This window comes from Erithacus rubecula (assembly GCF_903797595.1).
Source record: "Erithacus rubecula genome assembly, chromosome: 4".
Taxonomy (NCBI): Eukaryota; Metazoa; Chordata; class Aves; order Passeriformes; family Muscicapidae; genus Erithacus; species Erithacus rubecula.
In genome coordinates, this window is record NC_136686.1 from 55,009,196 (window position 1) to 55,035,619 (window position 26,424).

The 26,424-nt window shown below is 36.7% G+C and overlaps 1 protein-coding gene across 2 annotated transcripts in view; it reads right to left on the reverse strand.

The window, feature by feature from the left end:
- Positions 1 to 26,424, reverse strand: part of SLC2A13 (solute carrier family 2 member 13) — a 139,127-nt gene that overhangs the window by 36,484 nt on the left and 76,219 nt on the right. For both annotated transcript variants that reach the window (XM_079304599.1, XM_079304598.1), the window contains exons 5-6: positions 5,386 to 5,549; positions 1,596 to 1,716 (exon numbers count right to left, since the gene is read on the reverse strand). In XM_079304599.1, the coding sequence (XP_079160725.1) occupies positions 1,596 to 1,716; positions 5,386 to 5,549 (285 nt within the window). The remainder of the gene's footprint in view (positions 1 to 1,595; positions 1,717 to 5,385; positions 5,550 to 26,424) is intronic.

Sequence of the window (26,424 nt, forward strand, 5' to 3'; positions counted from 1 at the left end):
TATATGGCTCATCATTTCCCCCTCCATTCACTTCCATCTTTAAACAAAGAGAGCTCCTTCTATTTCAAAGTACTCTCAAATTAAAATATTTAAATTATTTTATTGCTCTTTTTCCAGAACCTTTGAATTTTTGTCTTATCTGCTTTTGCCCACTTCACATCAGAAACAGAAATCACAACAGATTACAAGTATTCCAGTAACTCATGAAACAACATGCCTTTACAAGAATTATCTGCTTTAATTTTTCATGCTGTTGCCCAGAAGTGCACATCATGAAAGCCATGAAAATTTTTATCCTGACTGGCTGTGGTTAACTCAAATATGAAAATTCTGTGGAATATTTTTCATTGTTTTTTAAGTTGGACAAGTCATATTTCTCATACATAAATTTTATACAGTTTCAGGTTACATTAACCATCTAGCTTTATTAAATAACAAATTATGAGTTCTGCAAAGGGTGCATCTGCTCTCTCCAGACATCCTCTCCAAATAGTTAACTGAAGTACTAGGCAAATCCTTCTTTTCTTTTAATGTAATCTGCAATCCTTTTCTTTTAATTGTAATCTGATTCCATAAGGACAGCATCTTTCCCCTTTACCTCTTTCAACCAGACTACTTCCCATTTTGTAGACAGGTCATCTCAAAAATTGCAAATTATACCTGACTCTGCAGTAGACAACAAGTGAAAATACACATTTTCAATATAGAAATCATTATATCTAATAGTATCCTGGGTTGCAGATATTTGTAACTATTTACACTCAATGAAGACCTTCCATCCCCACCCCAGTTCCCTATAAATCTTCAGATCCTCAGAATCTTTCACCTAAGACATTGCTCTGGCATAAAAAAAACCACAAATCACATTTCTAGCCAATATCGCTACAAAACTAGAAGTGTAGCTCTCATTTCTTGATTTTTTACTTCTACTACACAAAGACAGATTTAAGAATTTAGAATTTCTTCAGCCATTGAGCTAGTCTTCTCTGGATAGGGAATTTTCTAGTCTGTGAGCTAAATGAAGATAAAAGCAAACAAATGTGAATAAACCCCACAAAATATAGAAAATTCTTAAACCCCCAGAAGTAGTGTTATTTGAAACTATGACTGCATATGGAAAATAGGTCAAAACCTGCACATTTATTGTAATTGTTTATTGGTATGCAAGTATCTGAACATTACTTTTTCCCACTCACAAAAACAGCAGGCAAGGAACACACCTTCTTGAAGAGTTTACAGCTGCTATACATGACAGATGAATAACAGAAAGCATTTTTATAAATTCTTTCTAAAATATTCCTGACTGTGTACACTTTAACTTGCAGCAGGTGTGATCTATTAGAGGAGGCATATGTGGAATTTGCCACTTAACCACCTTATTTAGTCCAAGAAATTCAAAAGGAATACTCAGAGAATTTAATCAAAAAGTCTAATTTTCTCAACAGGGGGAAGTTAGGATTTTAAATTTAGTTGTCTATTTTAGTTCCTTGTACAAAGCTTTATGAATAATTGTCTATTACTCACACTAGTTTATAAAACTCAATTAATTGGAAACCATCTTCAAGAAGATTGGATTAATGACCATGAAATCTCACCTGTATTTTGTGCAGGTAGAGTTTTGATGTGAAGGATCTGGTGGATTAAGTGTGATTCTTGGCGAGACCTGAGCTGATAGCAAAAATCCCGAAGCTAGGATAATGAGTGCTACAGCAGTACCTAAAAATACAGATAAAGAACAATGTGACACTTTTCTCCAGAGCACATGAAATAGTTCTCTATTGAACTGAACTCTGCTTGGAAAAAGAAGGTACCCCATCACTATGTATACAGCATTCCCTAAGGAGATGTGATGAGAACCTAAGAAAAATACCCTTTGCTACATCAGCATCCTAAATTAGGTTGGATATTAAAGTCAAATGAATCAGTTTTCATGTCCAGATACCAAATTAGTATGCTGAGACTCTTTTAATCTGTGGAATTGACAACTGCTTGAATAAAACACGTGTCATTATTTTTGGTGCTGAAAATAATGTTGCAAAGTTAAAATTTATTAGTGGCTTTGAAATCACCTTACTTCACTCCCACACCCAGACTTGCAGGCTTTTCTGTAAAACAGAAAGTAGCATCAGCTTTTTCATTGACTCCACTTCCCTTTGTGAAACTAGAGAAATTTGACTTTTCATAAGCACACCATCAAAAAATACAACGTATCTTGTTTTAAACAGTACACATCTGCTGGGGAAAAGTCCCCTTCCATCTTTTTGCTTCTGTTTCACCCAGTAAATTCCTTGTGCACAAGCTGGACAAAATGACGAGAGGAAGATGATAAAAAAGGTTCACATTTTGTACATCAGGCCATCACTGGAACACAACTCATAGTTTTTCTGCCTTATTTGCCATGCACACAATATACACACAATGATACTTAAAGTATCATTTTAATGAAAATTGACAAACCTCACTACTCATGCTACTCTGCAACTGCCTCAAACTCAAAAACTTCACATCTTACTACTTGATGATGCATTGAGATCTGTGTTGTATAAAAGTTTCCCACCTGGCAAACACACCAACTGTGTGAAAACCTTTCTCAGAGATAAAAGAAATATCTAAAGCATCAAGATTTATGCAATAATGTTGTCTGTGACTATGCCTGTGCAGCAGCCATGGCCAATAGGCAGGAATGGCTGTACCACACACTGACCTGAACCGAGGCAACTAAGACCTTAAACTCAGTCACAAACTGGATGTGCAGAAAGGACCTTCCCACCATAAAACATTCCATACTTGGCTCTCTTCTAGCTATGGCTGGAAGGTACACTAATAATCACAGTTTTCAGGGCAGGCTGGACATTGGACTAGATGTCCTGTACTTTCAAAATGCCATAAATCAGACAGCAAATATATTTAGACAGGGTCTGTAATCTTACTTATATTCATTCTAAATATGCTCTGTCTTTTAAGTTAATCAAATACACTCACTCCCAGTATCACTGTAAATATCTTGTTTCTTTGGAAAAGTACTGAATATATAAACTTGGCAAATGAAATCTAATAAATTTTTATTCTGTGGATGTTTTGCTATGATGAACAAAACCAAACAATCACAGATTATCATTAGCTCAGGTGGGAAAAAGAAAAAGGAAATATCCTGACAATGTTTTAGAGCCTCTCTGTTACAAAAAGAAATACAAATTGTACAATGCTCAAGTACCTTTCAAATTGACAATTGCTGAAGGGAAAGAAGAAAATACAAATAAAATTAATAATATATTTGTCACTCTTCCTGCATGTTTTCCAACTAACAGCTTTGAAGAAAGAAATTAACTGAAGAAAAAGAGTAGAAGAAAGATAAAGAAAAATATAAAACTGAGAATAAGACAAAACTGCAATTATAGTAAAGAGAATGAAAATAGTGGGACATTTTTTTTCAGAAATTTACTCTAATTTTTCATAATGCTATCTGGAAAGTCCTATATTTTTAAAGTTTCTAATATTTTGAGAATGATAAAGACATAACGAAATCTAAAACATCTCTGCCAAACGTTTTCAGAAAGCAGAAAAAGTTGTACAAGATTACAAAATTAAATTACAATAATCAAATCAAAATACAGCTTTTAATCAAAATATTAATGTTATTCTCTACTGATTATTCTTGTAGGTTTTTATCCAATAAACATCTAATCAATTAGCCTTTATTAAAAAAGCCAAAGCCTCACATCCTTGCAGCAGCAGACAAAAGCAGTAGTTTTATCTTCATTTTATGTAGTGGGACACTGGGGTATACCTGGCTTCCCCAAAGACCAGAGAAGCTGCCAGTAATAATTCAGTGTAAATTGCAAGGTCCTTAGAAATGCAAACCAAAGTAGAGCAGTAAGGTATGTTTACCCTGTGAGAAAACTCAACATGGAAAACAAATCTATCAGTAGATTTAGTAATTACTATTCTATTACACAGCCCTCTTGCTAAGGAGAGCACATCATATCCACCACTACCTAAATCAAATGTTGCACGACAAAATTCTAACTAGTACAGAGGGATGATGTATGATTTCATGACTGGCAGTGTTGGTATTATCTTTAAGGAAGGACTGTAACCACAGCAAGCAGTAAAGCTTGGCTCAAGTGACACTGCAGACACACAACCAGCAACCAGCCACAAAAAATAGGACTATTTTTACTAAACAATTACTTTGTGTCCAAACATCATTAACAAATACCCCTTTAATGCATTATGTTCCATTGTTAATTGTGCCTTATTGCTATGTCCTCCTCTGATCCATGACTAACGTGGTTTGTAAGAGACATTTATATCTACATTGCAGATGTACTACCTTTGAATATGTTAAACAGAGCCAAAAAGCAAAAAGCTCTGACAACATGAAAAGTCCATGTTGGTTATCACAGTTATACATTCAAAAACTCAAGTGTAGATTAACTCATCTGAAAGCTGGGAATTGCACATCCAGTGACATGGCAGCTGGTGTCCCTCTCTGCTGTGTTGCACTAACTAGAAATCTGGATCCTTGACAGCAACAGCAGAACAAAATATGAAGACATTAAACCTTTACAGCTAAATACATGTGAACACTATTTCAAGAGGAGCAAGAACAGCTTCTCTTTACAAAAACCTGTTCTTGTAAACATCTGAACCTTCCAGACATTCAGCCAGAGGCAAGTTTTGGTCACAGATCACTTCAGTAAAAACAAGCACATAAGGCAGGAACAAGCAGGGAATTATCATCCTAATAACAGGACACACTGAGCATAGGAAAGCTGCTTGCTCTGCCTTTCCCTGCTTTCAAGAAAAGACTTATGTGATGAGTTTTGGTGTTTGAATATTTGGACAAAAAGTACAAAACCAGAATTCTGTCTTCGCCTAGCTCATACAGGAGGTGAATTAAAATCACATTAATGTATGTAAGACATTTACTGTAGTCTGAAGTAACTATGCAGAGAACTGCATTACTTTTTACAGAGTATTGCAATGGCTGTGCAATATGCTTTCTCTGGTGCACCTTCATCAGATGGTTCCAAATTCCAATTAATAAGCCGAAAAATTACATATGAGATTTAAAAACTAACCACCTGTGAAATTCCAGGCATTTGATTCCTTAAACTGGAAAAAAAAAGCTAAATGAAAATACAGTCAAACATGGCTTCAAGGAGAAAGTCACCTGAAAAAATAACAGGCTGTCACTTTTAAAACAGTCTCTAGATGTGGTATTTTACTAATAGTCTTGAAAACCTGTATGATTTCAGAGAAAAGATGTCATCAACACTGTAATTTTAAAGAGGACTACCTTGAAAACAATTGGACTTGAAAGTTTATTTTCCTTTCATTAATAATTATGAGGAAAATATAATACACTAATGAAACACTCACCTGTTAAGCTACCAAGTGTAAGTTTCCGACGACCCATTCTTTCAACAAGCCAGACTCCCACAAGAGTAAAAATAAAGTTTATAAATGCTGTCAGTGCAGCCAGCCAGATTGCAAGCCTGTCATCTTCCACTCCTGACATCTGCAAAATGGTAGCACTGTAGTACCTGTGAAGGGAGAGACAAATAAGAACACCGTTTATTTCAATTTGGCTCGTGTTGTAACTTCTGATTTAATTTGAAAATGATCATAACAAATATCAAGCGTGACCTCCGGCATAATGCAATTGAAGGCTGACACACAATCACCCTGGGAAATCAGGCATAACTTGCACCCAACTAAAGTTTTGACTGGAGGACATCAAAAGATGAACTGCCATTCTCTTGGCTGTTTATATTTCCAACAGTGAATTATATTCTGCTAGAAATGGGGTTTGCATTTTTTATTTAAATTAATCTGCCTTTCATATCCATCCATTGCTTTATGCTCTTTTCGGGATTTTCGCAGTCTGTGTATTGTCTAGGGAAAGACAGCTCAAAATCAAATAGATTTTCAGTCCTTTTAAAGGTCATACAGAACTAATCTATGGCATTCAACATGCTGCAAGTGACACTTGCATCCTTTTGGTTTTAGGTTTTGCAGTCTTATTTCAGTGCCACTGAAGTGCACAAAAACCGTCTCTATGGCATTACTTTTGTCTTAACCAGAAAATGATTGCTTTGAAATGCCTTAGCACCACACTGTGTGTGAATCTGCACCCAACAGGAGCATTTGACAGAATGTTCTACCTCTTTCTAAACTGAATCAATCGTTCCACACAAACAATAACTCATAAAAAATTGAACTGAGCAAAATGAAAAGGGAGGGGAAAGGAAGGCTTCTACCATTTTTCACAGCAATCAAAGGAACAGACTTTGTGCCCATGTTCTCAGGGAAAGCTAAATAAATGCCCAAGGAAACAAGAGTACTTTTGTTGATGCTGTACAAGCACTTTTCAGCTTCTATTAATTTATGCTGACTGAAATACTGAATATTCAAGCCCTTGAACACCTTGCAGTTGATGGGCTATCACACAGGAATAATCATCAAGAATGTCAAAGCTTGTTGTTTTTTGTCCCTGGTCAATAATGCAGCTTGCTTTAATGTCCCCTTGTTGTCTTAATGCCCAGATGTGCTAGCCTCAGGAATGTCAGTGGCCCCCATTCCCCTTTAACAAGCACATTCCACTTTCTACTTCAAATCAATAATCTGTGATGGGCAATATGCTGAATGTCATTTAAGACACTACTATGACTCTGCTGGATGTTACCCCTCACCCACCAGGCATTTAGATTCTCTCAGGGCCCTTCCTCAGCTCCTCTTCCCCAGTGCAGCCATCTGAGGCAATGGTGGTGCAGCAGGACAGAGTCTCCAGAGTGAACCTGCTGGGACTGAGGATCAGCACCTACAGCCAGCTCTGTCTCTGCCCACCCCTTAGTGACTGCAGTGACTCACCCAGGCTCAGCCCCTGTAAGAGCTGCACTCTGAGATCCCAGCAAGGCTGTGCTTCCTAGAGAGGGAACATTCATGAAGGGTAGACATCAAAATGCCAACATTAATGTGTCCTCGCTTCTTAAGGCATTCTAAATTAAATTGATAACTGTCTGTCAAAACTTACACAGTACTGCACTGTTTCAGCTACCAAAATGATTCAAACTCAGATTTCCCAATACATGTTTATTTTTCTGCATAAGGGTAGGAAAATAACAAATGTCAAGTGTTGGCCTGCTGACACCTGCTATGAAACTCCTATTTACTTCCATCAGACAAGGTTTCAGGAAGCCACATTTAACTCTGCACATCTAAATCCTAAAATCCAATTCTACTAGGAATCAGAAATTACCAGTTGTCAGCAGCAATGTATAATGTACTATACAGTCAAAAAAAGCAAAGAATAAGGAATCACATCAAAGCATGCAGATGTCTACTGCCTACTCCATACAAACAGGCACCTTTTGCCCCCATCATTCCTTCTGGCTGCTTATTGCACTAACAGATTATATATTTTCAAACAGAAATTTACTGTTTATCCATAAATAAACAACATCCTTCATTTCTGTGGAAAACAAACCAGGGAACTTTAGAATCTGCAAATCTAAATGCCAAGCTACCAAAGCCCGGGTGTTGAGCTATGTGATGCTCATAGTTATTACAGCATAGCAACCTAATTTCAAAAATTTAAAAGGGCAAAGACTATGACAACTACTAAATATATTTGCTTATGTTCACCTGCTTCACTATGCCCATTTTTTATACTAGTCTGTGCAGCTCTGCCTGTATATTAATGTAACAAAACATCAGTCTTTTTGAGTTCTTCCTGACAAGGGAAAAAACCTGTGTTTGTAGGAAAAGGTTAAATTGTGATATTATACAAACAGAGCTAATACTGCAAGTCCTGCAGGGAATACAGCTTCAAGGACAAAATTGTGCAATCCTAGCTTATTTTCTAAAATGTAAAGAAAATTTAAAACACATGAGTATCCTTGGAATTTTTAAGCAAATACTGTATATTAGAAAGCAAATAAACACATGTAATTATAAAACCTCACAAAGTAACTGAGTTGGATATATGCAGAAAGATTTTAATATTAATTTCTGAAGATGTCAAAATTATCAAGAAATTCAACATTATGAATAGTTCTATCAAAAGTTGCTGTACATTGAAGAATAATAAACCCAGAAACATTTCCATATTCAAGCCTCCCCAACTAATTCTTTGACTATATATTGAATATGCACAGCTTTGAAGGAACTCAAGCTTCCAAAAACACTTTCCCTCCCTTTTTTCTTTTAACGAGTCAGGGTTTTTTTAAAAGCAACAATGTCAAATGTTTAAAGAAAAGGATAATTTCCTCCCTTCAAGCAGATCTTACAGACAGTTCTGGATGCATCAGGGTTCCCAGTTTAGCATCTTCAGCATCAGAGAAGCTGCCCACCAGGCCAGGCTTTGTAGCTTTCAGGGAAAATAAATGTTTGTTGATAAGGTACCATCACTGCTTTGAGTATCCCAAACTTTCACAAGATGCTGCCCCAGCCACCTGTCACACTAAGTTCACTCCAACAAAGTTTCTGCTTAAGGATTTCAGCCTTTTTGGACATAATTTATAATTCTTGTAAAAGTAATTAATAAAAAAGTTATTAATAAATCTAAGGCTCTCTTTACAGAAACCTGAGAAGCTCTTCTAGGAAAAGGCTGTCATATCATCTCTATGACTGTAATGGATTTTTCAAAATCAGTACCTGGGAGGCAACCTGGGGAGCTGCCACTATACACTATACATTATATTTAACCTTCAAATTCTCTGTTTGGCAGTAATGGTGTATTGTGTTATACACACTTGCAGCACAGACTGAAATGACATAGTGAGTGCCACTCATTACAATCAATATATTATGGCACTAAAAACAGAATGCAGTACTGCTTGACAGATAACTATTTACATCCAAAAGTTTCTCTCATTCAGCATGTGTTATTCATGTACAAGCTATGTGAAAAGGATCTAAAAATTACCATATAATTATGGTAATTAAGAAAACACTGGATTTTTTTTAGTGTTCAAACAGACTAAACTCTATAGCTATTAAGTGAAGTAACTGTACCGGTTTTTGACAGGTTTTAAAAATATCTTTAGAGGATTAAGATCACTAAGATATACAAAGAAATTAATTTCTTTAAGTTACCTCACCTACTGGGTCACATGAAAATACTGTTGCAGTATCTGCTGTGAGATTGAAAAAAAAAAATTTTTAACTTATTTTTTCTGCACCAGATACCTCTTTGCCAAGTCAGTGTGCTTTTCACATTCAGTTATTTCAGCTACCTAATGTGGGTCCTTCCCAGGTCTCACCTGAAACTATAAGGGACAGAAATTGTTTTGTTCTTCACAATAGAAAAATGGTAAAATATGAAGAAGAGATGGATCTATTTATGAAAATAAAAAATATTAGGAAGAAAATAATACCAAACTACATATCAGTCTGCAAAAGAAAAAAAAATAAAATGAAAGCACTGAAAGGAACAAAGCCTTTATCATCCTCCTTCTCTTACCAAAACAGAGATCCATTTCCAGCACAGAAAAAATAGATTGGAATCCATAACACCTGTATGCTTACACTGCAACAAAATGCAAAGCAACAGCAACTTTTGCACCTTGTCCCTAGTGCCTTTACTCAGTAGATGAGTGCCTAACTCTTCATCAGAACCTTTATGAAAGAAAATCACCACTGCCATCCCTATTTTATAAATGGAGACCACTGGAGCTGCTGGGAAAGAGGAGGAAGAAGAAGGACTATTTGCACTATATCCATCAGTACTAACTGCAGCAGAATAATGACACTCCAGAGCCTCAATGCAGGTAAGTGCTGTCTGCAAATTAGTGAGTATAAAAGGAGGGAAAGAAAATCCCCCAGGTGTTTCACAAAACATACCGTGTTCAATTATTCATTTATTCTGACAATTTCAGTTAAATTTAAATTAGGTTTAATATTCCAGGGTATTCTAATCCCTGCTGTAAATTCTCTGGGATCCCAAAAAATGAAATCAGTCCTCATTTAAATCAATAGACCTGCAGGATGTACATAGCACTAAAAAAAATTTAAAATCAAGCTAGTCCCTGTGTTTAAAGCCAAGGCCAGCAGCAAACAATGGGACTGTAGACACAGTAGTCTCACAAGAGCCAGAAGCCAGCATGCTTAGAGTAACAGGAACTTGAAAGGCAGGTTTAGATTAGATATTAGGATCAAATTCCTTCCTGTGAGGGTGGTGTGGCACCAGAACAGTGCCCAGAGCAGCTGTGGACACTCCACCTCTGAAAGTGTTCAAGGGCAGGTTGGGTGGGGCTTTGGGCAGCCTGGTCTAGTAGCAGGTGTCATTGCCCATGGCAGAGGGTTGGAACTGGATGGTCTTTATGGTCCCACCCAACCCACATCATTCTATGATTCTATGCTTTTCAATTTTAATTAGAAGATGTTGCTTTTTTTTTTTTTCTTGCACACTTAACAGGCCAGAGAATGGGCTGCCCTTCTGGAAAGGCACGAGGATGCAAAACAGACAAAACTAATTTAACCACAAATAAAGCTACTGAGATGACAAACTGTGAGAAGAGAAGAGAAGAGAAGAGAAGAGAAGAGAAGAGAAGAGAAGAGAAGAGAAGAGAAGAGAAGAGAAGAGAAGAGAAGAGAAGAGAAGAGAAGAGAAGAGAAGAGAAGAGAAGAGAAGAGAAGAGAAGAGAAGAGAAGAGAAGAGAAGAGAAGAGAAGAGAAGAGAAGAGAAGAGAAGAGAAGAGAAAATATAACCAATATCAGACTCTATAGCTGGGGACACAGGGTTGGACAAAGGGCAGGAGAATTGAGAAAGCCAACAGTTAAAGAGTCAGTGAGAAAAAGCTCTTTTTAAGGTGAGGCTGGGAAAGGCCTTTGCACATGGGGCAGGATAGAAGTGCCCAAACAGAGCAATGCAGCCACAGCAGCCTCTGGCACTGCTCCACTGTTGGGAGGAGCACTTAAACCAGCCCTAAGATGACCCCAACACTTACATCCAATGTTGGAATAAAAGGTGGAAGCCTTCTTTAACAAGGTTGCATTAAATACACACTTTCTTTTCATCCTTAATTAGCCTGTTACAGTGCCAGCAACACACACACACACACAAACCCCTTAAAAACCTATTGGCACCAATCCCACATTCATTCAGGGAAAACTCCACGATGAGCAATGAGGAATAGCAGCATGCATATGTGCACATGAGTACACTGTAGCTGCAGTCACTACTGGGCACAATGCCCTTACTAATAACAATTTTAAGCATATGTCCTATGTCTCAAAAAAAAAAAAAAAAGGTGTCTGGGAAATAACTGGCATAAAAGTCTTCCCTGGACTTAAATGCAGATGCACCCATATTACCAAAAGTCATTTCAGGACTGTTTACAAAATAAACCCAAAAGGGTAATGCTAGAGTGACTCCATCTGAGCTTGTATTTGTGGTGGCAGATAAGATCCTTTCCAGGAGTACAGGTTTTGGCAAAAAAATATCCTAATTTGACAGCCTCAACTGACCATTCTAGATCTGCATTCAGGAATTCATATTTCTAGAATTTTTTTTCTGGAATCAAATTCTAAGAAATGGCAGGTGTTCAGTGTCTTTCAAATCCATGCCACTCACTTGCAGCACTTTAATTGAAATTTCTAAATCCAATCTCAGATTTTAAAATTCATATAATCAAAAATTACCCTTGTGATATATTTCAGACATACACTGTACATAGTCTAGATCTTAACAGACTTCTATATTTTCCTTGCTTAGAAAACAAAAGTAATTGCACAGCAAATGAGCATGTGCAGCATGAATATTAATTCAGCAATGTCTGCTTGTATTACACTCCTTTTTCTGTTGCCCTTTCTCCCATCTGTTCTAGCAGAGAAAGGAAAAAGTAATGGCAGACCCAAAAAATTTCTTATGGTGGAACCACCAATGTAGACAGATGTTTTCATTTCATGTTCAGGATGGGTAAAACCACAGGATTTATGTTAGCATATAAATGACAAGCAAAAAACCCAAAGGATTTAATTTCTGATGTCTGAATGATTAATCCACCTGAATGCAGCACTCTTTGATAATGCTTTTGAAATTTCCTCTTCAGTTTCAACAGTAAAAATTGTCTGAATATCCTCACCCCTTCCCTCTCATTTACTGAAAATGAATCTGCAAGCATCCCAATTATGCATTTCTGCTTTTCTGCCAATAAACAAAGCATCAGTCTGAATTTTTGATGTTGTAACCTGAGAATTCCATTAGACCTCTTCCTACCCATGCTGCTTCACTCTGTGCCCTGACTATGCTTTGTAGAGATGCTCTGTTTACATCAGAGGTAAGAACTGGACTATAATTCCCAGTGCAAAAACTTTAATAGAAAAATATATCAGCTGTAAAGACTCAGAAGAAGCTTTTAGTACTGCTAGAGAACCACTTGCAGAAGCTGAACTTCTTTCAGCAATTTTACCTGAGGAAACTGAATTTACTCATTCCTCCAAGGATTTAGCTTTTAGCTTGCACTTTCTTACTTGTTATGTGAGTGCAAAAATGTTTTGCCATTGCTGTGAGGTTGGTGACTTCTGCACCACTTGATCATTTCTGTGACCATTTGTGCATAAATGATAAGAATAATTATTGTTAAAGCAGCTACGAAACAAACCTCTAGCAGAAGGTACATTTCTCATGTACTGTGAGAATCATGTTCCAACACAGCCAACACAATGGAGGCAAAGTGATTTGCTGTGAATGTGCTACCTGTTGAAAGGACAAACACACTGCTCTTCTCTTCAATACAAACCACAGCGATTAAGCACCACACCCAAACTGTTACAGCTACATAAAGCACTGCAAAGACTAATGTAATACAGAGCTAAAGGCTAATGTAATAGTTAGATTCCCTACAGTGCAGAATAGTAACCTTTTAATCTATGAATCATATGCTGGACAACAGATTTGTTTGAAAATCCCTGGAGTATATTACCCTCTAGATACTTCTATTCAACAGGGAAATTCCACTCTAAATTTACACAGACCATCTTACAGTGTTGTTTAAAAGTTATATATGACTTAACCACATAGCAGAGAGCTTGCTGCCTCCATTTACTGCTATGTCTTATGTACTTACACATACTTTATATTTGAAATTCAGGGAAGCTGCTAGAAAATAATACAAAACAAAATTTAAGATAAAGTTGAATGAAAATTTCAACACTAAGTCAATGACAGCTAAAAAGATTCTATACTAGATATTTTTAAGAATCCCTTCTGAAAATATATTTTAATTCCCCTCTGAAATAAATCACTGTTACTTGGAAACACCTAATAAAGGATAGATACAGAACAGTCTTTGTGTTTAACTGCTTCAAGCAAATACTTTCCACATCCACAGTTTTGCTTTGTTACCTCCAGGTAAAGATCACTTTCAAGTTTATCATTTTCTTGTTGCAACTAATTAAGCTGCCAAGTTTTAAATCCCTGACAGCTTATCCAATTCAGACCAATTATTCTATGTGCAAGGACAAGTTGACTACATTAAATTTATGTTCTCTGTCCTTCAGAATTCATCATGGGAGCTCAGTGCCAAGATTAAAAAAAAAAAAAAAAAAAATTAATCTCAGTTCTATGAATTTGTAACCTTGGAGATGTAATTTAATTTCTTCATATTTGTTTCTTCTCTGCAAAGTTTAAAATACTTTTCCATGCTTCTCATGAGAAGATTCATATGTGGATAATACTTGAAAACAGCCAGAAAAGAAAAGGCAAAGTAGGTGTTGATCAGTTCTTCTTAAGCTCACCACAAATATACTGTGGAGGTCTTTGTTACAGTTTAGAAATATGTTGGACAGGGGAAAATGTCCAAAAGGGGGAGATGAGAAGTCAGATTATTCTTCAGGGCAATGAAAATGAAATCCAGATCTTTCTTTTTAAGTGATAAGAAGCTGAAATTGTCTTTAGCTTCCTTTCAGACTCTTGATTAAGAAAGTGCTGTCACGGTCATCTTCCTCTCCATATGAGGAGCCTCTTCTGGAAAGAATAACTTGACAGACTGGCTCTGCTTTGAACATAACCTGCCACAATTCTCAACACAACTTCAGCATTGATATGTTCAAGTGACAAGCACTTGAAAAATGCTTCAAAAGGCTAGAGCAACAGCATCAGCACTAAAACCTGCACTTGGCAAACAGTTATCACAAGAGCAAAGTGAAGAAAATTGAAGGTATTTTCTTAATTAAAGAAATTGAGACAAAGAATAAGGAAGAATAACTACATTTCTTTAGCTGTGTATTAATGCTACAACATAGTGAAAAATTAATCTAATCACAATCACACTATATAATGTGTTTTATACCCATTGATGTATATATTTCCTTACTGGAAATCAATTTAATGTACCCAGGGTGCTACAATTCTCAGTCAAGTACAGATGAAAAGGAGCTCACTGGGAGTAAAGCAGAATATGCTGCTGAAATAAAGATTTATTGCACACACCTCAGTATGATGAGAAGGCTCTGTGATTTCCTGTGTTTATACTTCAATACATCAATGTATATATTCAATATATACATTCACAAAAAACTCAAGATTTAATAATACTGAAAATAAAAACTTTGATATGCAGGTAGCCTGCTGCACATTATTTAGGAAGTTTCTCTCTCTGAGCTCAAGCATCATTTTAAAACGTGAAAGTTCTGATTTCAGATAGTATCAAACTTGGTGAGAATTGAACAGGACCACAGTGTGAGGAATAAAGTTAATTAGTCTTTCCAGTAGGTTTTTCTCACAACCTTCCGTAACAACATTTTTGCTTATACCTTTGCTGATCTTACATTACTCATCTTATTACTCATTGAGCAATGCCACCTATCTTGAACTAAAGCTGAATTAAAAAATCAGAACTTTCCAAATAAAAAATTTTCAACACTTTCTTGTTCTATCAAAACCACTTACTTGTTCAAAGAATATCTGGTTGTTCTACAGCTTGATTTTGCTTTATAAAATCAATGCACTGCATCCTATTTGTCCCATTTTACTTTCTCTAATTATTCTTCACACTTTAATTAATTTCTCTTTTTGCTTGCACTCCTGCATTCAATAATTTTTATTATTCTTGAACCAAGAGCTGTTGTGCTCTACATTTCTACATCACTTAGTGCAGCACTATCTGGCTTCCCAAATAAGCCTTTAAAATGCAATAATTTCACAAATACATTTTATTAGCCTTGAGGACAGCTACCACAAAAATGTTCATTTAATTAAACAGCTTTATGTTTTCCTGTATTCATATGCCAATAGTAATGATTGCTGTCAATGGAAATAATGGTCTCCCTTTCTGAAACTTCCTATGATTCAGCTGTTCCTGGATTGGGGAAGACAAAAAAGCACACTTTCAAAACATCTCTAACACACTAGTTATTGTATTTTTTTCTTTTTTCTTTTTTTAACATTAGCAAGTATATAAAATACAACATAATGTATACAGAAAGCCAGAGAAGTCAAACATTCAAATTGATGGAATCAGAAAAAAGGAAAAAAGTCCCATCACTACACTGACTGTGCCATTACCTTATCTGTGAAATGAATTGTGTTTTACACAGTAATTGTTTTTATACATATTTTTCAACACTCAACCACTCTCAGCAGGTAAGAACAAATGGCAACCTATGCAAGGTTTGTTTAGAACAATCTTATGGGTTTTATGTTAATAATGTAGTAAGTAGCAAACACCATAATGTTGCCTGGGGCAAATGTAATTCAGCCCAAGTGCATTCAAGAGTAATTACTGTACCTGGTTTTGAGCATAATTTTTTTTAAAACCCAGCTAAAAGGTATTACTAAAAATGCATAGAATAACTTTGATTTTTTCTTCTGGACTTCATTTCTTTCTTTAATGATGATAGTGATGAGGTGTGCAGTGCTTGTAGACTGCAATGCTTGTTAATTCCTTTCTGTTTATATTCACAATTCACCCAGAAGGTTCCACTGAAATGCTTATCTGATAAATGCCTTTCACTTCTGATTAGACAGGTTACTTAGAAATCAGAATGACATTTTTATTGAGATAAAAGTATAGAACTGTATAGAAACTCAAATGAGAATATGGATGCATTGGTTAAGGTCTCTAGAGAAAGCCAGTCATCTTGGCAGCTTTAACTCAAATCCCACCACTGAGATTTTGCTCTGAAATGTCACACTGAACAAAAATTTACTTTACAGTTGAGAGTTTCCATGTCAGGTATCTAGAGAACTCAGGGGCATACAAGAATTGTCACTGAAATATTTTAATGAAGTAGCAATTACAGGGCAGCAGGCATCAGCTTTCAGACAGGCAAGTCTTCCCAGAGGTCCTTTTAGAAATAGAAACCTTAGCTAAAAACAGCATCCTGACCTGACAGCTCGGTGACAGAAGACAACTGCCATCATGGCATGCAAGACAGATGATATACTGTTCCACAAAGAATTCTGCATCAGCCACTTGAGCACTGTGACTGTGTATCCTCACTGCACTGGCTCTGTTGGTCTCCTAAGGAGGGAGGACTCCAGAAATAACATTGGAATAAAAACCCTTTTCCTCTCAAAGTGGCCAAGATAAATTAATACCAGAAGGGCAGGAACAATAAAACTGCTCCTTTTCTCCCAGAGAAGAAAACTCATCACATAAATGAAGTTTCTACCAGTTTCATTGGCACAAAGGAAAAATCTTCTTGACTGAGGAAATTACAATTAGCAATCCCGAGCAAGATTTCATTTACAAGAGAAGAACCAAAAGGCAAATGGAAGATCTACAAAAATATGAAGCAGCAGCAGTTGACTGAGCAGACACATTTGACTGATGAGGAAAGGGAAGAGTAAAAAAGCTTCTCAAGCATAGCTGTCCATGAGTAGACTTTTCCCTTTTTTGAGGGAAAAGTCCTGACTAAAGGTAATTCACCTAAATGCTGGGAGAATGTTTCCATATTTTGCACTATTATTTCTGGCCCTATTAACTTCCTCAGATATGGCCTAAAATGTTTGGAGCAAATGACATACAAAACTATTTATTTTTTATAGATAGACAGACAGACAGATATAAAAGCACATATTTAATTTATTTAATTAATTAACTTATTTAAGAGCTAACAGATCTATTTCATAGACTAGGACCTAGTAATCTAGCTTCTCATCTAGTTTTATTCCTTTCTCTTTTTTATAAGGTCATAGCTAAATTTGTTAGCAGGTGACTGTGAATGAGAAGTAGGATGACACTGCCTTTGTTCTGCTCATTCCCACTCAGAGTAAAGCACCTCTGCACACAAGAAATCTGGGTCTTTCAGTTATCTCTGTATTCCCAGCCATTAAATCTGAATGCTGTTGTTTTGCCATAACCCACCTTTTGTGATTTGGAAGGGTGCACAAGATTTTAAAATGTACACTCAGATGGATGGCATTGGATTAGTCACACACAAGGTCAGCCAAATAGTGACTGGCTCACAATAAAAAAACAACAGTTTAAAAATGTAGCATACAAAATAATCTCACAAAAATTCAATGGTGTATTACTATGTGATACAAAGAAACACCTAATAAAATACAATTTTATTTGTTAAATATTGTCTAGGCCAAGATAAGAGGAGTTAACAGACACATCAACACACTAAGACACAAAAATTAAAACTATTCATCCAACTTCTTGCTTGTGTTTCTGTCGGGTTTTCCCTCCTGACTGCTGCCTTTGTCTTCACTCTTCTAGGCTTTTTACTGGGGCTTAATTCCTTCCCAGGATCTACTTAGTGCATCAAGAACAACATACAGAATCAACCCAAGCAAGCTGTGTCTAAGAGGAAAACACTGACTTTCTCAAAATTGCAGCTTGTTTGGAGATACTTTCAAGAGAAGAACAATATGTGCATGTGCAGTAGCAAGACTCTCCACACATGCAGATTCACTGTTCCTCCTAATTATTTCTAAGAACATCACATACCTGCAACAGTATAACTTCTTTCCATATTTTAATGTGCTGAGAAGTTAACAAAGTTCTTGAAACAAAAGTTCTGTAAAAGTAATCTCTTAAAGCTAAGTCACTGTTTTATTTTCTAGTTATACAACACACATACTAAATGTGCATTCTTTCCCTTGAGATTTTACCTTTTCCTCTCAGTCTGACCTCAAGCCTCAGGCTTGGACTCTCCACACCTCTCTAGAGCATGCAAAACTCTGTGACCACTGGGACTTCAGCAGGCCCATGGCTCCTGTCCAGGGGAAAGCCTGGCACTCTTTGCAGAAGATAAATATTCCACTGTAAAATACAGCATGCTGCAATATAAAATACAAATATTCTGGGGTTAGAAAGTAAAGTTCTAACAAGTATAGTGCCCTCAAACACCAACACTGACATTGCAAATGACAGACTTTACTTGAACTGGCAAAAAAATGGTAACATCTAGCCATTTCTCACAAAGAATTTAAAATCTCAGCTTCATTTATTAAAAATGCTGTCATATATCATCAGCAAAACTCCTTTCTCTCATTGCAATAAATACAAAGGATTATCTATGTGGGCTTTTTTTTTTCTCCTTTATATGGAAAGACTACCTCTGTTAGAGAAATGAGACTTATGGCCTGTGCAGAAGCTGTTGTCTGTGACATTTGGCAGTGAAAGACTACGACCTTCCTTCTGGAAGAAAAGCCTGGATAAGGACAGAGCAAACTTTTCATTGGTAGGCATTATGGGGAAAGAGGAGGGGAGAAATCAGATCATTATATTCTACTCTGGGATAAAAACAATTACTTAGAAGAGAACTGTCTGCAAAATCACACTGTTGAAAGAAAAACATCTCATAGCTTCCCTCCTAAAGGTTGACTGCATTACTGAAATATCTGTCTCCAGCACTGGGAAGGACTCAGTGTGCTAAGTGCTGTTCAGAAACAGAACAATTAAATCACCTCTCCCAAAAAGCCTGCAATATAAACACAAGGCAAAAATGGATGCTGACAGATGGGGAGAGATGAGATAATGAGGAAGCACCACTAATTCCTGACTTGAGACCATGTCAGCACATTGACACCATGAACCTCTACTGCTCACAAAGGTTTTGCTTTGAGAAGGGTGCCATTTTTTTAAGGATTGCATCCAGGAAGAAAACTTGCATTGCAAGGAAAAAGGAAATTAAAGGTTGAGAGCTTACAGCAGATAACACAAGTGAAAGGCCTGGACTGGGAAAATACCAATTGGTACTGGGAAGATTGCTACTAGAGAGAAAGGAAACATCAGTTTCCCTGAGCGGTCAATTATACAACTGCACAACATATCTACCTGTCAGCTCTGTTCTTTACTGAGAACAAGCAAAGTACAAAAACCCCTAAAGCTGTTAAGCTCTTCACACCTAGCCCAGTGGCTACAGTAAGCTGTGCTGCCCACAGGGACACCTCTGGCTGGCAGAAACCTGCATGTTGAAAAAGCCCAAACTCAACTTACTGATCTTAATCAAAATACACTGGAGCAGCCTAGTTCAGGGATCATCATGGCATCTTCATGTTGAAAAGAAGCAAGCACCATCTCTCCCATTCTCACAGCAATTTTTATTAGGAATACTGAGAGAAGCCAAAAGGATATGTGCTTTGTCCTTGAATGCTGGAGATTCAGGCACCCCTTGAAGGTTAAGACTGCTCTTACTTTGGATGCTGCTGCTGCCTTACCAGACACAGTAACATTTTCTTCAGACACAAACCTTATGCCAGCTGCCTTTTCATTCAAGTCCTTATCTCAGACTGGCACTCAGGAATCTGAGTGACGTAACAGTCTGCATTTGATGGAAATAACTGTTGAGCTGGGAGTTGTCAGCATTTATTACAGGCATAAAGAGTGCCACATAACAGGAGACAAGAGAAAAACAGAACTTACACAGTTTTGAGAAGAGGCAAAAGTGTATGCTACAAAGGTAGTTTCTAAAGAAGGAATAATGACAACATAACTTTTGCTAGTCATGGTCTCACATGGGGAGGCATGGAAAAAAACAAAGACAACATATATGAAAAATACATTGAAAAAAATCTTATAATACTTATCTGGCAGACCTGTCTATGTGAATTGCAAAATTCAAAAATTTCACATGTAAAATGTATCAAGTAATAGTATGCACACAGCAAATAACTCTGCCTTGTAGCCCTTCTTCACTGTTCTTCAGAGATACCTGAAGATATGTCATGGAAGAAATCTTCCTCAATAGCTGCATCACAAGAACATCAAATTAATTACTGCATAATTCATAAAAAAAATTAGCTGACTTTTTTTGGCAAGTAGCCTTTATAACAGCAATTGACACGTTGCCCTTTGGATTAGAGACCAGAAGAAGCCTTTCTTAACACAGCTGGGGAAATCTGATCCACAGGTAAGGTGGCATCTCCTGAAGCAATGGTCACATTCTCCCAGTCAAGTCAGACTTCAAGCATGATGGACAGAAAACATGGGTTTAAAGAACTGCAGAGTCAAAACCTGATGGACAGATAAGTATTTGCTCTGTGTCTTCTCACCACTGGGTCACATGCTGCTCAATCCTCTCCAAAAGCTAGTAAATCTATGCCCTTGAGTCATCACTATGATCACCCTGATTCCTTAATTAATACAGTGCCATAATACCATCAATGGGCTCCTTCTGACCCACATATACAGTGCCCTCTAAGTGCATCATGATGTCCAACCTGAACCTCTTCAGAGCCCTCTGAACCTCCAGCAGGTAATATCCCCATCCAACTTGATGCTGTCTGTGAATTTACTGAGGGTAGATTAATAATACATATAAACAATAATTAATTATGCACATAATATAATTAGGTACTTTCATCCTGAAAAGAATTACAAAGCACTTTTTCTTAAAAATCTGGAAAAACACTATAGGTACCCAAGTAGAGGTGGGTAATCTGTTCCGAGGGAAAACCACAGGGCTACAATGAAGCAGCAGCAGATTCTGTGCTATGTGTTATTCTGCTTTAATGAGGAAAGCAACTAAATTTCATCATTACATTTCCCTCTCACTCCCCTGCTTTTGTTCCTCTCTCCTCATAATACCTCTAATTTCACATAGGTGAAGATGTCCCTTACAGAGAGGCTTCTGCCCATCCATTTCCTTCTACAAATACAGGTTTTGCTGGTTTTGGAGATCTCTGTGCAGCTCAAACAAGATTATACAGACAGCAATGCACTTTTTCTGAATTTAGTGCCAACAGGAAAAAGCTGCTTATTTAACATCTTGCACAAAACCAAATATTCAGAAAATAGCTGATACTTTGAATTTTTGAATAAAGCTGATTGACATGACAAAACAGCCAAGCCATGTCACACTGCTGTACTTAATCATTAATTAGTCTAATGAACACTGAAACCCTACCAGATAGAATGAAGTTGGGACTCAAAGCAGCAGATGTGATTCTGGTCTGAAACCTCTGGGGAGTATCTGTGACAGTGACTGCTGCAGTCAGCCTGAAGAGCAGTGCCACAGAGGAAGAAATTTCTGCCATGGAGGAAGAGATTAGTCCTTGAATGGCAGTTAATTTGTTCCAGACAGAGAATTTTGCTGTGAGGAAAGGAAAATGTCTTTCATGAAACCAGAATAAATCCCCAAATGGGTTCTCTACAGAAAACATCTAGTTTAGCGAGGTGTCATAAACACTAGTTGCTTATAAGCTCTTCATAACTTTATTTAGAGAACAAGAAGCATGAAGCCAATACACAGAACCTAAGACACACTTCAAAAAATATAAATTTTAGGTGGTGTATGGAAAATATACTTCAATGCTCCTGTACATTATGGTTTACAGCACCGCAAGCATGGAATCACTGCAAGACTATGTTGTTAGCAAAACCCAAAATTTGATTTATTGAAAAGATCAGCTTTGATAATGGAAGAAAAGATGAAAGACAGACCATGGAGCTGCCCAGGCCAATGACAGTCCTATAGCTTAGCCACTCTGCATGACCCTGCACTTGGAACATAAGAGATTCAGGGACATCAAGAGCTGCACAGGAGCTGAGCTACAATTTTTGTTTTCCATGGTAATACTCCAGATGAGTCTCTTGTCTGAGTTAGAAAAACCTAAAAGTATGGAATTGTATCTCTGTGTGAATACTTTTGTAATATACACACTACAGGAAGTTAAAATGAGTCACTTAAGGGCAGTAAATTGCAAGTCTGAATTAGAATGTGTGCTTAAAGTTTCTTGCAAGCATATAGTGCAGTTTTAGAGTCATTGTAAGAAGGACTGGAAGCAAGATATCATGTTCTTTGCAGGAATCTACTGGTTTCATTTGTCCCTTGACTGAGTAAGTTTCAGGAATACCATTCCCTCAGAAAAACAAAAAAACCCTAATTTTTTAAAATAGAACAAGCACAGCTTTTAGTGCAACCCGCAAGAGAAAATCAAGTTATACAGTATCATCTTTTTTTTCATACAACTATTTGCTTCAGCATATCTTAACAAGACACAGTAGAAATGAGTGCTCAAGGGTTGTCACAGATGGCCAAGAGCAACTTGTTCAGTTTTCAAAAGGCAAAAACCTAGACAGGGCTCTTAGATTCTACTGAGAAGATGGGCAATTGAGCCAACCTCCTAACGATGGAATTAATTTCTTTTTCCAATAGTGCATTTACAGGACATTTTAAAGCACTGTCCATCCCAACTGATGTGTTTTTCTTCTTCTTCCTTCTATACTTCTTTTCTTAATCTCCCTCCCTAGCATAGCCTAGTCTTCCTCCAACACCAGTCTACAGTAGCATATTACACTATTAAGGGAATTGAGATTCCCAAAACTGGACAGAAGTCCATAACCTCAAACTGCCTACCCATATTTACTGCCTGGTTAATGTGCATTTCTGCACTGAGGAGTTTGCAGAGATGGTGGCATCTCTAACATCAATGTAAGGACAAGTCACTGGAGCTGCTCAAGCATAACTGAAGACATGGCAGAGCAGCAGAATCCTCTTCAGAGATACTTAAAGAGAAGGTGACAAGACCAGAGTTTGAAGGGGAGAAGGAATTTGGAAGTATGGGCATGAGTTCAAATGATTTTCTAGCTGTTTTAAGTTAAAAAATATGATAAATCAATAGTGGAGATCTGGCCAGTATCTTGCAGAGTCTGTGTTCCAGGTCTCAGTGCAGTCAGTTGTGATATCCATGTCTATATATGAAAAAATACATAAATATAAGTACATGGAGGTACTTGGTTCATTTTTTTTTTCCTTTTACTATGATACATCCCAATTTTGTCTCTGTTAAGAATTATGGCAGTGTTTGTGTTTGTTTACCACAATGTGACAAGAATAATAAAAACCAGGGGTTTGCATAAGATAAAAGCATTTAAAACCGGACTATATGCCCTGAAAAATACAATGAGCTAAGCCTCACTAATTTTACTTATTCAAAAGTCTAATAAAGCATATAAGATAGAGAGGACTACTGTAATAAATTTGATAATATTCAAACTATAAATGTGTTAACACACATAATTTCTCTACTATTATATGAAATACAAAAGAAAGAAAGATTACTTGGAATGAGTACATTTTTCCATTGAGAGCTGTTCTATTTCACTAATAAGTCATTCTCCATTCCTGCATGAACCAGAAAAAAATATGAGCTGGATCCTGTCTTTTATTTCCACTGCAAATTAGTGACATTACAGGCATGTGTCACAATCTGAAACAAAATTTAAACTTGGTTCTCAAATATTAAGATGGTTGAAAAATCTAAAATTCTTGGAATGTGCCATCACTAACAAGCATAATTTACACTTCTCATTCTGATAAGCTTCCCTTTCTTCCTTCATCCCTGTGCAAATGGGACAGAGCTGCTGGCTCTGTAGTGCTAGGATTTCTTTTAGTTTGTACCTCATCTATACCAAATTCATCTGTCATCTGTATTAAATTGTGGTTATTCAGTTACAGTTCTCACATTTCGTTAAGGGCTCAAATGTAGGACAGAGGAGATTTCAAAAGGTAACATTCAAAACTTTGTTTAAAAATAGCCAAATTGGTCCAAAGTTTTTAACCATTTTGATGATTGCTCAAAGTAACTGATTCTTTACATGCCAACATGCCCCTTACAGCACCAACATGTCCTTCAGTACTTTTCTCAGTATTTTCACTGCTCCCCTCTCTCACCAGCATGCAGGGGTAAAATAAGATTTCCTTTAGTAACAGAAGGCTTTAGCTTTTCTCAACTCTTGTTTTCAAGAATCAATTTCAGTACTTTCATTTAAATCTATTACTTAAAGACCTGAAGTTGATAACATTAAAGTTTAACTGTTCCTTTTTTCCTTCCCCAGTCTATAAACATACAATAGAAATTACATAACTGAGGAAGTAAGAAGAGGGAGTAGGTTAACTGTTTGTTTTTTGTTGTGCTTTTTCTCCCCTGGCTTCTAACAGGGGTCTTCCTGTTTCTTCTAAAAAAAGGAGGGGGGAAAAAAAAAGCCTCTTCCATTCATAACTGACCAAAAAGATTCAAGTTTACGTGAGAAAGGGGCCTCCAGCAAGCAGAAGTTTTAACCAGCAGTCCAATATATCCCTGTTCCAGTTTTCCCTTGTGAAACATATGAAATTTTGTTAATAATATTCTAGTCTCACATTATTTTTCTGTTTTAAAGATTGTAAAACATGCTTTGGGCGAGTGCAATATACAAGTGACTATTAAAAAGACATAAAATATCACAAAAGGTTTTTATTCTTTCATGAAAATGTTTCAAAATCATTCTCTGAATCATTCTTCTACAAACCTGTTAGAACTCTGGAGAAAAATTCCCCAAACATTTTAAGCAGTGATAGGTGAGACCCCTCTCACCTGCAGAGGTTTAGACTCAACTTGCAGCTCCAGCTCTGGCACCACCAGTTTTCTGGAAACTCTCCAGGAAAGAACCAGCCTCTCCAAAAGATGAGAACACAAGTGGAGGTGTTGTTTAGTTCCCCATTCCTCATATCCCCCTCCCTCCCTGGACTCTCCACCTCTCTGGCCTTGCAGACATTATCCTTTCTCACCACACTGAGGAACTAAGAGTCTCCTCAGTGATTTCTTATTTTCTTTTGATTTGGTGACTGTGCTCCATATCACACCTCCTGTATGGCCCATTTTCACCACAGCTATCTCTTTGTTTTGCAGACTGCTCCCAATAACAAGGTCTGGATTAACTTTTAGATGCCACCATGTTTTATTTACGGTTCATTTCTGGACTACTTTCATTTACAGCAAATCTTTGCAATGCACATAACCTTCAACCTTTTTTTTTGTGTGTGTGTCTCCAATCTGTGGCACAAGGCATATTGAGTAGCCTGTGGCAGCTTAACTCTTATTGACAGACTCCAAAGAATCCAATTTACAGAACTGGCTCCCATGCCCTTAAAGCAAAGGTGAATAAACAGATCTAAAGGGCACCATATCTCTTACTCTATGTTTGAATGGCATCAGTAAAATATTTCACTGAGGTTGTTCATGTTGCTGTATCAGGCAGCACCTAACCAGGTGACCTTTTACACTTTAATTTTATGTCTTTTCAAGACTGATTACATTGTGAGCTTTGAATTGTTTCACATTTCTATATTCCCTTTCACCCAAGAAGATACTTCCTTATTACTATGAAGTCCAATATCTGAATAATATGTGCCCTCTAGGTTTTGTCAAGGGAGCAAACCTACAACACAAACCAATCCCTACCCTTACTATTCTATCGTGCTTTATAGAAAAAAAAAGAATAAATTGGTGATGGATGGGTATCTGATTTCCTGATAGGTCTCAAAATAAATGCTAGAAACAACAAAAATGTACAGTTTAACAGAATGATGCGTATTAAACATTAACAGTTGCATTAAAAAAAGGAATTTTTACAAGATGATTAGAAATGTTTAACAGAAAAAAAAAATGTTGAGACCATACTGTGCTGAAGGAGCTGTTTAGGCAAATAATATATTAAAACAAAGAAAGCAGTAGTGCTATTTAGGGAACTTCCTCCAGCAATCATTCATGAATGATTTAAAAACAGCAACACTGCTCTGACTTCATTTCATTACTTGGCTTTACATATGAACAAACTGAATGAGATGCATTTATCTCACATAACAGCTACACTGTGTATGCACTACATGTAAGGCAAAGACATTTTCACACAATTTCTCCTGAAGGGCCCTGCAGTGAAATTAATACTGGACTGGTGACCTGAAAGCCATTACTAAGGCAACAGATAGAAATCAAACAGTGTTATGACTTCACTACAGGCAAAAGGGAGAGTAGAAATCAAAACCAGAAAAACATGGAAAAAATTCTAATAAATACACAAATCCTTCAATAACATCAAAGGAAATGTTAGAAAATATGGGTTTGAATATATTTCTTCTTTAAATAAATACTTTGTTTTTAAGTTACCTTCAAAGTAACTTAGTCTTTCTTTAAATATGCTTTCACAGCCTGAACAACTATAGGAACAGATATTATCACTTACAATTAAGAAAATTACA